Genomic DNA, 15,822 nt, shown 5'->3' with positions numbered 1-15,822 from the left:
AGGTAACTAACTTAAAAACTAAAACTAAACGTTAACTAAAAATAAGTAAGTAAATAATACTACTACACTTACGTAATAAGTAAAGTTAAGTAATATATATATATATATATATATATATATATATATATCTACACAGCCTCAAATGTGGAATCTTAGAAATAAATTATTTTCTGCTGTGAATAAAATGCCAGAAACATAAAAAAGTTACAAGAAAGAAAGTAGCTTGTTTGGTACAGAAATTAATATTAATTTATACTTAACGTATTCATATTGAGACAGAGGTTTAATATTTGGATTTAATTAGTAGATTTACACAACCTATATAAAATAAAATCATCGTATTTTTGTTTTAAAACGAATAAAATCTTTCAAAATCATATTCCTTAATTTTTTCAATTTTTATGAGTTCATCGCTGCTTTTCTGAATAGCCCTATTTTATATGTTTAGAGTACGTACGAGAGGAAGTAATCACAATTTTACGGGTTTGGAAGATATGCCTTGGTATAGCGATGGTGAGTTGTTAGTATTGTTCTTTAAAATTTCTACAATTAGTCAGGCTTCTGAAATTGAATTAAGTAACTAGTATTAACAAGAGGAAATTATAAACTTTAGTAAAGAAACAGCTGAAATGATCTTCTTAACGACAGCTTTAAGCTATTTGTAATTAAATATGTATATATATCCAAGACTTTTTTACTCTTTTATCAAATTGAGCTGTTAATTTATTGATTGCAGTAAATTTATATTTACAATTAAAATAATAATTAATTCAGAAAAGCCTAAACGTGTCTTGGAGTAGTTTTAGACAGGATATTTTAGATAACTTGATTGCAGTAAATTTATATTTACAATTAGAATAATAATTAATTCAGAAAAGCCTAAACGAGTCTTAGAGTAGCTTTAGACAGGATATTTTGGATAACCTGATTCATTATTTTTTTTTAAATATCATTTGAAGAAGATGTTTATCTTCAAACACCTGGAGCTAAATTGTATTTTTTGTCATTTTCTTTAGCTATAAGACACTCTTTTCATAAAATGTTCAAATGTACAAGCTTTATGTTGTAAGCATGTTTTTTTTTTTTAATACGTGAGAGTTAACGATTTGTTCAATAGATGACACTACCTATCAAAGTTTGTAAACCCTAAGTCAGCGCTGTTTCCAACAGTTTAGGGAGAAAACCTTCACATATTAAATAGAGTAAATCACGAATAAAATTTTACTATGGTTAAGGTTGCTCGTCTGATTAAATCAAAGAAAGTTAAGTTGCTATTCTGTCGAATGAAATAGCACCTAAAAAATCTGCGTGACCAGGTTTGATATCTTCGATGTCAAATGTTTTTTTTTCAAAGCAGAAAAGTATATTCTTATGACGATTCTTCATGTACATGTTTGACGTTTATCAAATAAAATGTAAACTGAATGAACTTTGAAATGAAACAAAACAGTTTATACAGAAATTTGTCTGACATCAACATTAGGACAATGATCGATATTAACTACATTTAGGCAGAAATTCAGTACTTCATAGAGATACAGGAAAGATTTGCATTAGTCACGTGATTTAAACATTAAATCAGGAACTTTGTCCACAATATCAATCTAACAATGTGTTTATTTATTTAACAAGTACTCTCTCAACGTACGAATTAATAGAATCAATGAGATAGAACTTCTACAACTAGTCAGAACCGCATCAGTAGCAGCCATAGTGTTCAATATATCCATAAGCTTGTTGATGTCAAGCAGAATTCAAAGATACATGACTACTGTTTCGCGAAACATTAAGATACAATACAGTTAGGTATAATCACACTTACATTAATTCCAGGTGGTTAGGTGAAGTAAGTGAAGTCACCTAATACAGGGATTAAATGTCACATGGTTCTCTCACGAGGTGTAGGCTAGTACAAATGGGTTTTATTCGACCTTGCTATCTTGCAACACACAAAAAGCGCAATGAAGAATAAGATAAGGAGTTAACAATTACAGATTATTATGTGAAATCTCAAACAATAATATGTTGAATTAAATATACTTCTACAATAAAAAGCGCAATGAAAAATAAGTTAAAGAGTTAACAATTACAGATTATTATGTTAAATCTCAAACAATAATATTATGAATTAAATATATTTCTGCAATTTTTAATACTTACAGTACTTTTAATCAACGTTGTACTAATACCCGAAAGGAGGATCACTCCTACAGATGAAGTATGAAGTATACAGAAACTTTAAACATGGTATATTATCCGAAATATTTATCCAAATGCTATTTTTTGTAAAATAAGTTAGAAACTATCAAAATAACTGAAAATGTTATTAAGCTATAATGGTATGAATTTGAATATTTCCATCTTCAGTATTTTATAACATAGTACAGAACAAAACATTAACATTTCCGTTTCAGACAGCTATCTTGATTGTTCAAGAGAATGTGTTATTAGTATCAGTGAATAGTCTGACTCCTCAGAATTTTATAACTTAGTATAAGGCAATACATTAACAATTCCGTTAGCAGACATCTATCTTGATTATTCGATAACGTTTACTTGGATCAGTGGGAGTAAGAGCTAATGATTATTTTTCTCTGAAATGAATTCCTCGTCGATGGAATCTAATCTATAAACAGCACACAGTGACCAGACACTATACTTAACTATAGAATAATCTTTTCTGGTTATACTGACCTAATAGATTGGTATCCTTTTGTTTCCAGCACCATTATATACATTTATGTACTGTATATTTTTGAAGGTTAGGCGATGGAATACTGTAGTTTTGAAGGTTACACGATGGAATACTGTAGTTCTGAAGGCTAGGCGAGTTACAGAGTATTTTACTTGTCGCCACACACGGTTGTTTAGCTGACGGAGTTGTTAATAAAGTTTGTTAATTAACAGTGAGCCATTTCATAAACATTAGGGATCCTATCAGATTTGAGATCTACAATACTTATATCATTTTCAATAGTTAGTCTCGAAGATTTGTCTTGTAGAACGTTTTTTCTCCTGTGGCTAAACAGGAACGGATGACATTACTAAATGACCTTTCTTGTGGCTTAACAGTTACACCAGTAGTTCGTTGTGCTGGAAACCCGTTTATTGTTTAAATATGTTAGCATTGTCCCATAAATGTTATAGTGATAACATACCATGCATAGGCCTATCTTCCAATTCTTATTTGAATTTGATTAAGTAAAGTACTAAGAGTAGCAGATGTAGTAAGTAATTTAAAAGATATAAGGGTGTATTAATATTTTCACATAGGATCCAAAAGTAAATGTCTAGGTATCTAGTAATAGCTGTCAGTGTGTGTGAATGAAATTTTAACCTTCTTTCGTTCGGCGACGTATAATAATTGAATAATTGAATTGAATAATTATCAGTTACCACTTTTTATCTATAATGTATGCCTGACAGCAATTCTTGTTTGATTTCAAGTAACCTGTATGGATTACTTATGATTGGTTTATGTGTTGACAACTTAAGGTTTATGCTTAAAGGCTACCTGGAAAATATCTGAAAATGTCATCAACTTTATTGATACGGAATATCTCACTTGTCAACAATGTTTGGAGTTATTTGTGTTACTAAGTGTTTTTGACTTTCAACTGTGATTTCAGGCTACTTGTTTCATATGTTTTTCACTACTAAGGATATGATGTTCATTTACAAATATAACTTAAGTTATCAAAGTTCTATTTGGTATTGATACTCATAACGCTCCTGAAGCTCCATTATCAATATTTTAATCTACAGGTGATATCTGCTTATCTTACCTTTACATATCTAATCACCAAGGTGTTAAGTATGAAGATACGCTTTCTTTCATTCCTTTCATACCAGATTATTTGTATCTAACTCTTTAGGCTCATTTTAAATTTCAATTCACCACTTATACTTAACGTTCAGCCTAGTATATAGATATATGAGAAAGTGACCTTTCTTTACTTTTGTTGTGGCATTTTTGTTCCAATTATCTCTTAATATGTGAATGGACCTATAGCACACTAATGATTTTACCACTTTGCAAAGTTCATGGATATCCCTACTTCATACACCAACGTGATCCTGCATTTTCCCAGCCAGGTATAATCACAGTAAAATAAGAAAATGATTTTTTTTCTCCGTTATTAGGAAAGAAACATCAATTTTAAGCATTGGCAGGTGCCCTAAACTTTCTGCTTTTCCTTACAATCTTTTGAAATACCATAACATTTGTGCAATATTTCATCCTTTCCTTAAATATACCAGGCAAATAATATCCTTAAAATGTTTCTGTGGTATTCTATACTTGTATGGCTACTTCAAAATGGTATTCTATACTTGTATGGCTACTTCAAAATGGTATTCTATACTTGTATGGCTACTTCAAAATAAGTCATACTTAAATCTCAAAATATCGTCACAACAATTTTCTGGTAATACTATTTGATTACATCGTTAAGTTCTTTAAAAGAAAGCCTATTCAAGAGTATTTCATCTTTTCAATAAAACATGTAGGTTTGTCTCTTGGATAAGACTTCAAAAACTCTTTCAATTTACACATGTAGCATCATCTTACACCAAATAGTTTTTCAAGCTCTACTTCGGTAGTAAAACAGTAAGACTATCGTTCTTCCTACTTTATTACCTCATAATTAATTCGTAAGTTTTCGTTTCCTTTATTTCTGTTCGATAAACAAACGTCTCGGTTAATCTATTAATCTACTTCTAAATCCACTCCAACCACTTTTATTTTGGGCCATACTTTTTCGTTCCATAATATTGAGTTTATCAGTTACTCTATGCTTCTAGCTCTACATCTAAGTATGAGTCAAAACTGAGACATAACATAACCGTTGCTGAACAAAATATTATAAAATTAGACATATTATAATCATTGCTATAATAAACATTATAAACTGAGACATACCATAAGAAAATATTATAAATGAAACTTTACATGTTTTCAATTTCTTTACTTGAAAAAATATGTTATGTTTCTTTTACAGCTTAGGTGAACGTAAACTTCGTATCCTCTGCAAATTGTGAGGAGCACTTGAGAGTTAAGTGTACCTAAAAATCCTGATCATCTGCAACTGTAGGTTGAATTTCAAAGCTCAAAGTGCTCATTTTATACTTCTAAAGGTGAGAGGTAAACTTCCCAGATGGGGCCACCACAACATTTCACCATCTACAACTCTGAGTAAATCTCCACAGCTAGGTGCACCCTAACATGCCAGTGTCTGAAACCTAGAGATAACTAATGTGCAAATTTCACGTTTAGCTGATCATTTGATGACAGTGAAGTTTCATTTAAAGAAGTGACAGAGTCTTTGACAAAATGCTTCAACTTTTGCAAACTTCATTACTTGTCGGTTTTCTCTGTTCTTGGTGCAAAGAACACAATTTTTTACTTTTTTTTAGGTTAATGAATATTTGACCTACCTGTTCAGAGTTAGAACAAGTAAGCTTTTTTTTTTATCAAATAGTCTTCGGATTTCGAATATCTATTTTCATTTCACCTTTGTCTAAAAACGACAATTCACAGATACATGCAATTTTGAATGACAGTTTGACGTCTAAATTGTTGTCGTTAGCATTTTTTGGACGTCTATCCGTGTAATATTTTGCAAGAGAAACTAGTGCAGTAACTGTCATCGGGCCCACCAGTGGCACAGGGTATATCTGCGGATTTATGCCATTAGAAACCAGGTTTCGATACCCGTGGTGGACAGAGCACAAACAGCCATTTGTGTAGCTTAGTGTTTAATAACAAACAGCAACTGTTATCGGTTTAATCTCGAATATAAAAGTTTTAATGACCATATGTTTTATTGTTATATAAGGTTTCTTGGTTCTAAATGCCTAAAATCTTGTATTATTTCTTCCTGACCCTAATCGTTGTTGTAAATAATGTGTTGTTTTATTAACTAACACATTGTAAACCTTGGCTTCATTTCTTGAGAAGTTTTGAAAGCGTTTATAATAGGTATCAGCAATAAACTCACTAAATCATAAATATTAGCTTAATTAATTACTATAAAATTTTCATGATTTTTATCTGAGATATTACACGCTATACGATACTCTGATGTCTACTGTTTTAACCAGTTGTGAGCCACCAGTAATTTCGATCAAATGCGCTAAAGTGAACGTCAATATATATTTCTCTTTTTAAACAGTGGTTACGTTATTGTGTTATGTTGCTCGACGTTGGTACTATTTCTGGAGTTTATACATGAAGTAACACTTAGAACTTATTAAATTCATGCGTAGCTCTAGCTGTTTCCAAGCTACTCTGCTCTAAATGAACTTCCCTGTGAAGTGTTCATATCTGGAATTTGGTTTTACCTTTTACTTGTTTATCCAGTTAGACACCGTCAATATATTTGATATATTTCTCTCTGTTCCTCTTACATTCGGTTGCTGCAACCAGTCTACGAATAGTTATATAATGTCTAATCGATTCAATAAAAGTTACATTAGCGTTGCCAGGAATTTCATTAATTGGAGGGTATACTAGCCTACTTGGCTGAACATTTGAAACCATTTTTAGTCCTTCGATGTTTTTAAAGAATTTTTGAAACCCTTTGAGATATGTTCACCAAGTTATTGCCCAAATGAAATCACTTAAAATTAGAAAATTTCGAAATAAGTTGTTTCTTATTATAACTAAGAAATGCTATTTTTATATCAATCACTCACTATTGTATCTGGAACAACACAATAATATAATTAAGTTAGCTATGAAGAAACTTACTGCTTTCATTCTGTGAAACCATATTTGTATGGTTAGGAAAAGTATAGCTCAGGATTTATCAGTCGTCTATGATAAAAAGAGTTGGAATTGAAATGTTATCAACTTACCTGTTTCTTTTGGTTTGTTGACTATCCATCTTTAAGACAGTTAGCATTCACAACAACGAAATGACGCTTAAAGATTTATAAGACTATTCATACCAATAATATTGGATTATATGATACTTACAAGGATTACGTGTACATTTGATACGCTTTCTACCTGGAATTATAAATTAAAGATATTTACTTTTAATTTTGAAATAAACAATTTATCACTATAAGATCAGCAATCTTAAAGTTATTATTGTTTTAGAGAAAATATATATATACTCCTAAAACCGCTTGCTCTTACTAATATATGGTCTCCCCCAGTCGAAGAGTGATAAGTTTACAGACTTACAACGCTAAAATCCGGGGTTCGATTCTCTCCGTTTGACACAATGTGTAACTTTGAGTTAAAACAATAACTAAAGTTATGCTGATTAACAGTTGTTTTTTTATGTAAAGGACATAATGGCGTTTTGCTCGTTATCAATATACTTTAATTAAAATTAAAACTAAGAATACATCTCTAAGAATCGGGTTTCGATATCCGTGGTGGAGAGAGCAGAGATAGCCCACTGTATAACTTTGAATTATGCAGTAACCAAATCATACTTCCAAATGTGTGTGTTTCGTTCTTAAATATCAAAATTAGGGATGCACGGGTACCCGGCCAGATATTCGACCCCGGCCGGTTATTGGGCTACCCGGTAGGCCCGGCATGGCCAGGTGGTTAAGGCACACGACTCGCAATCTGAAGGTCGCGGGTTCGAATCCCTCACACACCAAACATGCTCGCCCTTTCAGCCGTGGGGGCGTTATAATGTGACGGGCAATCCCACTATTAGTTGGTAAAAGAGTAGCCCAAGAGTTTGCGGTGGGTGGTGATGACTAGCTGCCTTCCCTCTAGTCTTACACTGCTAAATCAGGGACGGCTAGCGCAGATAGCCCTCGTGTAGCTTTGCGCGAAATTAAAACAAACAAACAAGCTACCCGGTAATACTCGGCTCAGGCCGAATGTTGAAGTTAAAAACAGCCGAATCCGGGTAATTCAAAATCGCATCTAACCTCTAATCTTAGTGGCAACTTACGTAGTACTGAAAGTTACAGTTAATAATTAGTTTAGTTAAAAAACAGTGTTTCGAGCAACAAAGACAGACTGTCCGCTGACAGTTGGGATTCAGAGAACAGTAGGGGTTAATAACAGGCATGGTTTGAGAAATGGATTTCTGGGAAAGGTAGGGGTTTTAAGAACAATAGAGGTTAGTTAGGATTTGAGAAGTTGGGGCTACGCATTAATGGGAATAATGATTCTAAAACGTGTCAACATCACTGTTTCTGCGTTTGCTTTCACTGGCCTCACTTTGGAAAGTTAAATGATGCTCGATTTCCCACAATGCGTTATCTCTCCGCACCTCCAACCAGTGTAGACAGCGAACTGGCTTTTAGCGCTGCTGGCAACATTATCACACGCGAAAGGTCAAGACTTTTACCCGTAAACGCCAAAAGCTACTGTTCCTCAAGTACAACTGAAACAAATTTCAAAAATACAGGCATTCTGCAAACTGGTGTGCACATTTTTGTTAGTTCATTTTGAAAGTTGGAAGTAAAACTGGAACGTTCTATTGGTGATTATTCGGTTAAATGTAATAAACGTGAATTTTGTTTTTGTTTCTAATTAGTGTATGTTTTTATTGGGGGGGGGGAGAAGCGAGGGAAGAAATGGCCCCGGCCGAAGCTTAGTGGCCGGGTATCCGGACCCAGTATTCGGCCAAATTTTACTACCCGTGCATCCCTAATCAATATGAATGAAGAATAGTTTAATGGGCCTAATTATCTGACTAGCTTTAACGTTGAATTAATGCACACTATGCTGTTTTTTATAGAAATAAACTTAAATGCTTCCTTATGCGTGATGAAGAAAATAATCTAGTTGTTTCTGAGCATGAGCATGCTTTACAGATGTAGTCTGAAGTCTGTTCAAAACAGTAAAATTAGATACTTTGGTAATAGTTATAGTAAAAGATATAATGCGCGTATGAGTTTAAGATAAGTTTAGCAGTTCTGTTGTTGTGTTAAGTAGAAAAGTTTGTGAAAGATAATGTGTAGCCAAGTGAAAACAATTTTCTATTAATTACATTTTCTCTATGATACTTTTGGTGAGTTTTGAAATATATAAAAAATCAACTAACTTTGAACTGTTAAAATTGTTACCATACAGATTTTAGCTTTTAGACATACCGAGTTCAGCTATAAAAATCAATAATATATGTGCACTGAATTTCTCAATACATAATTTAGGATGGTTCGATAAAAATCACATGTGGTGGACCTTCTAATTTCCAAAGTCATAGGAAGTTTTTACAAACCACTACGGTTTTACTCAAAAAAAAAGTAGAGATATTAATCTTATCTAGTGAAATAGCCACATTTAATAAAATGTTATCATTTCTCATTCTTTAATCAAGCTTTCTTGCTCAAATTTACCACCAATCTTCCGTTACTACCCATTTAATTGAATGGTTTACTTTATATAATTAACTTTGAAATTTCTCTTTCGTTAAACGATTTTTTTTCAAGACACAGGAACAGATATTATATGACAGAAACGTCTGTTGGTCTACACATTTATCTGTCTTCGCGATTTCTAGGTTATAGGGATTTACAAAAGAAAATTTTCGAAACCTGCATTAAACACTCAAAGACATGCCCAATAACATTGATATAGTGTCACTCTAGTATAATAACTGGATTCATACTATCTTAAAAAATAAGGTTTACATGTAAACGCCGGCTAGTCAAGAAATAAGTCATCTTTAAATATGTATAGCTTAATGTTTCTATTTCGGCATTTTTTTTCATACTTATTTGATCAATAAGTGTTTCAATAATAATTAATTATTTTGCTAATCACTAACATAAAACACACAGTGAATTTCCATGCCGAAAACAACACATAGTTTTCACTTTTGTATCTCTCTCTTTTTAATTTAATATTTATTGTTGTACAAATGTAAAAACCCTAACGAAACAGTTAGTGGATTCAGAGAAGAGCTCATCGTGTGCCGTACGTCACGTATGGACGTAATACTGTCATCTACTATAAGAACCAAGCATGGAATAATTCATGAAATAACTACAATAATTTAGTATTGCCTATCACGCAAATAACATGTCATTCACAGCACTTCAAGTGAGAGAACACAAAGATAATAGTCTTCTGGAACTTCGTGTGGCTGAATTTTTGTAACCGTGATCACTTTGTTCAGAGACTAAACTTTGGCGGTAGATATATCATCAGTTGTTAATTGTTTCAAAGTCTTTGAGTGGTAGTACCCTCGGTAGAATATTAGTTTAGTAAAGCTAGTTCTATTCATACTTTTAAGTAATAACGATTTTTCTCGTTGCCATCGTAACGACGATTCCTGTTGTCATTGTAGCAATAGCTTTCGTTACCTTAGTGGGACTTAACTAATTATTACTTTTACTAGATTCAGACTTAGACTGTAGATTGATAGACAAACACCATTAGAAAATGGATTTAATTCAAATTTTTGAAAATGAAACTTAATTCATGTATATTTGATACTGTAATATAAATTACAATAATAGAGTAGTAACACATCTCCTTTTTGTAAACCTCTTCAGTGTAGTACGTCTAAATACTAAGTCTTTATAACTAGAGAGATATATTTTAAAGTTTTCGTTTATGTATCTCTTCACATTTTCACTTTAGTTTCTTAGGTATCCGAACACGGAGAGTTTTAATTTGAATCATAATCGGTAGTATCGTAAGCGGGTGAGATGAAGTTTTAACAGCTTTACTTATATTAATTATGTTAACTATAATTATGGTAAACTGTGCGACAATATTTAGAATTATTTATTTTATCACAAGGATGAAAATAAGTATTTATTATTAATGCAAATTGTCCATGTGTTTGTAAACAATTATAGATATAATATAGATATAACGTAACGAAAGTGTTGTAATACCTGTAGTGGTTGTTAACAATAAATAAGGATGCGGGTATGTTACTATTCTAAAAAGATATATTAATTTAGCAAATATCAAATACTTGAATATTTAGAAATATTTTATTAGGAAACATTATACTAAGAAAACAAAACATAACGCTACACAATACTACAATGTTGTGTTTTACTGAGGAGAAATCAGTCAAGAGACATTTTCAAAAATCAGATTAGACTTGAAATGCATGTTTTATTCCCTCACTTCAAATAATCATAAGGGAAAAACGAGAAAAGTTTTCAAATGTTCATTGTGATTCCGTTCTTATGTGCACGAGAACACCTGCAGTCGTTTCTGACGCCATGATGTTCAAACTAGTATATTCTTATATTCTCCGGATTAATAACAATAAAAAAAACACTATGAAATTCCTAATTACTAAGAAGTATGCAGGGTTCAAAAAATAAAAATAAAATCAGAAAAAGAATCTTAACGTATTACAAATATCCCAGGAAATAAGTAAAAAATTTAAAAGAACAGAAATAGTTGAGGACACTTAAGAAAATAGTCAATTGCAAATCAAAAGAAGCAAAAAAATTCTTAAGTTTCATGTAGGAGATTTTATTTTGCTGAGTTATAACTCGTTTTGGAATTAGTAGAATTATAAATTTCATGCACTCTAGTTTGTATTTACTCTCGATGTACCAATTTAAACATGAAACCAAAATAATGTAGGATTGGTCTTTAAGCAAAACTAAATAATATATCTGCTCGTAGTGTCGTTTTTAATTAATTATTGATAATTTGTGGTGTTAGCTACTCGGTTAGCACAAACATCAAACTGACACATTTAGAAGCCTGGAGTTAGTTAATAACAGTTTCAAATTATCTCTAAATTCCTCAAGTGAAAGGCTTATTTCTATTTATTTCATTTTCGATAGAAATTCTAGTAAGAGAACAAATTGTTGAATTTTTAATCGTACATCAATCAAACAATATCTATGAAAAGTTTTAATTTTTTAATACCTGATTTTTATCTAGTGTTAATTTTAATTCAGTACGGACTGATGGTGGTTACGTACTAATAACTAGCATATTGAATAACAATTACGAATCTTACGCTGTAGTATAAAAATATTATATTAAAGGCTCTCGTTCTGTTGTAGGTCTTTATACTATTCAGACTAATTAAATAAGGATATCTGGGATAATTAGTGTCTCTGTTAAACGTACATTTTAACAAGCAAGCTTTTTAAACATTCAAGGTAGCCGTAGTTTAAGCTTTGTCTTTTTTTTGTAAAATGAAATTAATAATTATTTAATACGTTATAATTGTTTGAACTGATATAATAAAAAGAAGAACATCATATATCTAAGAGAAAATGTTGTTTGTTTCAAATAATAATCAAATAAGTTTTCTTTGTAAGTTTTAAGAACTTTTCTCCAATGTTCAGATCATGGAAATTATTTTACAAGACAGTAAAATACATTAATCATAGTTGCAAATTTTTACTTCTATATTTATAGGATTTTGAAATGAAGGAAATACAATAATCTTAAAGAACTATGTCTGTGAGACTACATAATCTTTCCAAATAAATAAGAGTTATCTAGTAACATCTGATTCGTTTAGACTAAAATATATTTAGGCAAGTGCGGGTGATAGACAAGTACGATTGGTAAACCTTGCTTCGTTTGGTTTGTTTGTTAAATGTCGCGCGAAGCTACTCGAGGGCTTTCAGTGCTAGCTGTCCATACTTTTGAAGTGATACACTTGAGGAAAAGTAACTAGTAAACATCCACCGCTAATTCTTGGGCTACATTAGTCAGAGCAAACAGTGGAATCAGAAAGTCACTCTTATAATGCAACCAAGACCCCAGTGTGCAGATCCTCAGATCCATGTCGAGCATGGTAACCACTGGGCAGCGCTCGGCCCACCTTGCTTCGGGTTGAATTAGTTGCTTTAAGCAAATTATATGTACGTAAGTTGTTTAACGAGAAGTGTCGTCACAGCATATTTATGGTATACTTTAAGAAACACAGGTATTGACCCGCAAACTGTGAATTATAATCATTTTCCCGTGTTTGTAGAAACAAGTCATGTATTTTTACTTGGTTTTGATCACATGGCCCTCCGGTGGTCCAGCGGTAATTTCGAAGAGTAATAACATTAAAATTTGGAGTTCGTTTCCTGCAGTAGGCACCACAGAGATAAGCACACCGTGCAGCTTTGTGCTTAAAGAAACTTACTAGTTGACTATACATTTTCCCTATGAATTACACGGTTTTTCTTTCAAGATAACTGGCCAATATTGTACTAATATTGAGTAAAGGTTTTTAAATTGCTTGTTTGTTAAGCAAAAAGCTACACAATGAGCTAATTGTGCTGTGCCCTCAACGGGTATTGAAACTCGGTTTTCATCGATATGAGCCCTCAAACTAATCGCTGAACCACTGCGGGACTTCAGATAAATATAACTCAGCATGAATAAGCTCCTTGTTAATGATTTTATGTAAGAATATGAATGTCTAAGATTAATATGAAGTAAAAAGTATTTGGGTCACTTTTATCCGAGATAAACTTTCTCTTTTGTGTAAAGTTTTAGCTGTTTCTCATAATAAAAACAGCTATAATGTATGCTGCAGCTAATTACAAATAATTTGTGAAAATCTAGTTTCTATTTACACTGCTGATGATAAAAGATTAAAGCCTGTTATATGATATGCTGTTCTTGTAAAGAAGATAGATCCATGAGAATCGGAAATATATTTAGGAGTTCAAATTCAGAAGGACAAACGTGAGATTTCAAGAATAGAGCAATGGGATTCTGTAAGTATCTATGTAAATGTAAGGCATCAGATAGTTAATAAAGTAAGCCAATGTTTAGTATTCTAGTTAATAAAAAGAACGATATTAGAACTGTGATTTATAAGTTTACTTTGAAATGAGCGTTAACGAAAGTTAGCCTGAAAGTGGTATTCACATATGCCCTTCATTGATTCTTAATAAGAGAGTGTCTTTTCTTTTAACTAGTGTTGTTTTAAATCCATATTTTCACAGGTATCTATTTTGTTCTTGCTTAGTAATTTATTAGTCCATGATCAATCAAATGTAGGTTATTAACAGTGTTTTGCAATAAAACAGGATTTACAGGGGTACAAAAGTCAGATATAAAATTTGAAGTTGAAACTAAAAATATCCCCCTAAAAAAGACCCTACAGAAACGGCTTTTTTCATCTACGTGCATTTAAACATTCTTTGCACTTTGTAGAGTGACAACAGAAACCGATAACTCTTTATATGTTAATTCTAATAGGTGTTATAATTTATATTTACCACAGACTTTACCATGTCATGGGAAATAAAGATTTCTTCCTAAAAACAAATTAATTTAGATTGAATTAATTTAAAACTAACTAATTCTATAAGACCAATGTCTTTATTTTACAGTCAAACAATCGAATCTTCAGTATTACAAATATTGTACGTCTTATGTTCTTAAGCCAATGTCCTGGAAAACTTAATCTTGTAACCATATTATGCTAATGAAAAAAGAACAAAATATTCAGAAAATTTCACTTAGCTATTACGCTACTATGAGAGGCGAAAGACATTTGAGGAAATCACCGTACTGAATACGTAGGTTAGAAATTCACACCCTTATTTCTATCTTCAAGGTAGTTACTAAATATCCATACCATTGAAATAAACTCAGCCTCATGTTTAAGGAACTTACCGTTAACACACTCAGCTTGCTCCAGAATCAGGAGAACAAGATATACCATTGCTACAGAGACTAAACTAACTTTGCCCGTCCATATCAACACATTTTTCTTCATATTTTTTCCAAAGCTGACAAACATGTTGAGAGATTAGTTCCCGCCAATATATAAAGTTTTCTTTATTTCGATTTCGTTTTATTTTCAATACTGATTAATCTAAGTTTTGAAATGTATGGTAAAGATACTTGTGCACCTGAGAAGTTAGTATTCATAGGCAGGGCGATTGCCTGACTAAAAAAACAAAAACTTGTAATTACTATTAGTCGTAACTCGTAGATTCGGTAGGTGAAAGGAATCCAGTGGCGCCTCCGACGCCTGAAGAGTTTCTTTGGTCACTTAGTCGCTGTTAAAGGATGGTCACGATGCTCGTGCCGCAGTGCGATAAGGAGAAGTCCGGTTAACGTGACGCATGGAGCATATCTAGTTTGGCGTGCCGTGAATGTTAAGCCAGTTCCCCCAGCACGGGGCATTAGTTCGGTTCTGTGGTCACGTGGGGCTGTCATGTGATGCTGCAGTGCTCAGTTATACCATCGTAGAATCAAGAAGTGTGAGCTGACTATCAAAGTTGACTCGAGCATTTTCGTCTTCCACACTTCAGCAAACAAAAATGTAAAGAGCATGGAAATTACTATTGAGGAAAAAGTATTCCTTTCCTTCAGGAACTATGTAGTGGGATTCACTATATTTTAACATTTAAGAAGAGCAGTACGTTACGTAAACATTTCAAAAGTTCATAAAAAAAACAAAATTCAATATGATATGGACAATGTCACGAGTGTATTGGGAAACCGCGTTGCCTTAGCAAATATACATAATTTGTAAATCCTGATATAAAATATCTGTATTTCACTATTCATTATACATTTCCAATCTTCAAAAGTTTTGTTATTAAAGGCTTTAGCATTCTCAACTATACAAACAGATACTTGGACAACTAAATCGTAGGTCCTTAAAAGAATATCTGCAAAGAGCTTCGAAAGGATCCCTGAAAACACAGTAATTTATATATATATATAAAGTAAAACATATAGTCTAGTGTTTAGTGTTTTCGCCAGTTTTATACCAAGTTCTTAAAACATAGTAATTTTTATAAATAAAGTAAAACATATAGTTTAGTGTTTAGCAATTTCACCAGTTCAATACCAGGTTCTTGACAATATATTAAGTTTATATATAATATAATGCATATAGTATTGTGCCTAGTGTTTCACCAGTTCTGTACTCAATCCTT

General features: G+C 32.1%; 1 protein-coding gene across 1 annotated transcript in view; it reads right to left on the bottom strand.

Moving 5' to 3' along the window:
• Nucleotides 1-14,982, bottom strand: part of LOC106457669 (kin of IRRE-like protein 1) — a 110,263-nt gene extending 95,281 nt beyond the window's left edge. The window contains exon 1 of the mRNA XM_013917108.2: nucleotides 14,546-14,982. Coding sequence (XP_013772562.2) covers nucleotides 14,546-14,672 — 127 coding nt within the window. The 5' untranslated portion in view covers nucleotides 14,673-14,982. The remainder of the gene's footprint in view (nucleotides 1-14,545) is intronic.
• Nucleotides 14,983-15,822: the final 840 nt, after the last annotated feature.

This window comes from Limulus polyphemus, unplaced genomic scaffold (assembly GCF_000517525.1).
Source record: "Limulus polyphemus unplaced genomic scaffold, Limulus_polyphemus-2.1.2 Scaffold359, whole genome shotgun sequence".
NCBI lineage: Eukaryota > Metazoa > Arthropoda > Merostomata > Xiphosura > Limulidae > Limulus > Limulus polyphemus.
The sequence above is the reverse complement of the archived record's forward strand: the minus strand, read 5'-3'. Positions and strand labels throughout refer to the sequence as shown.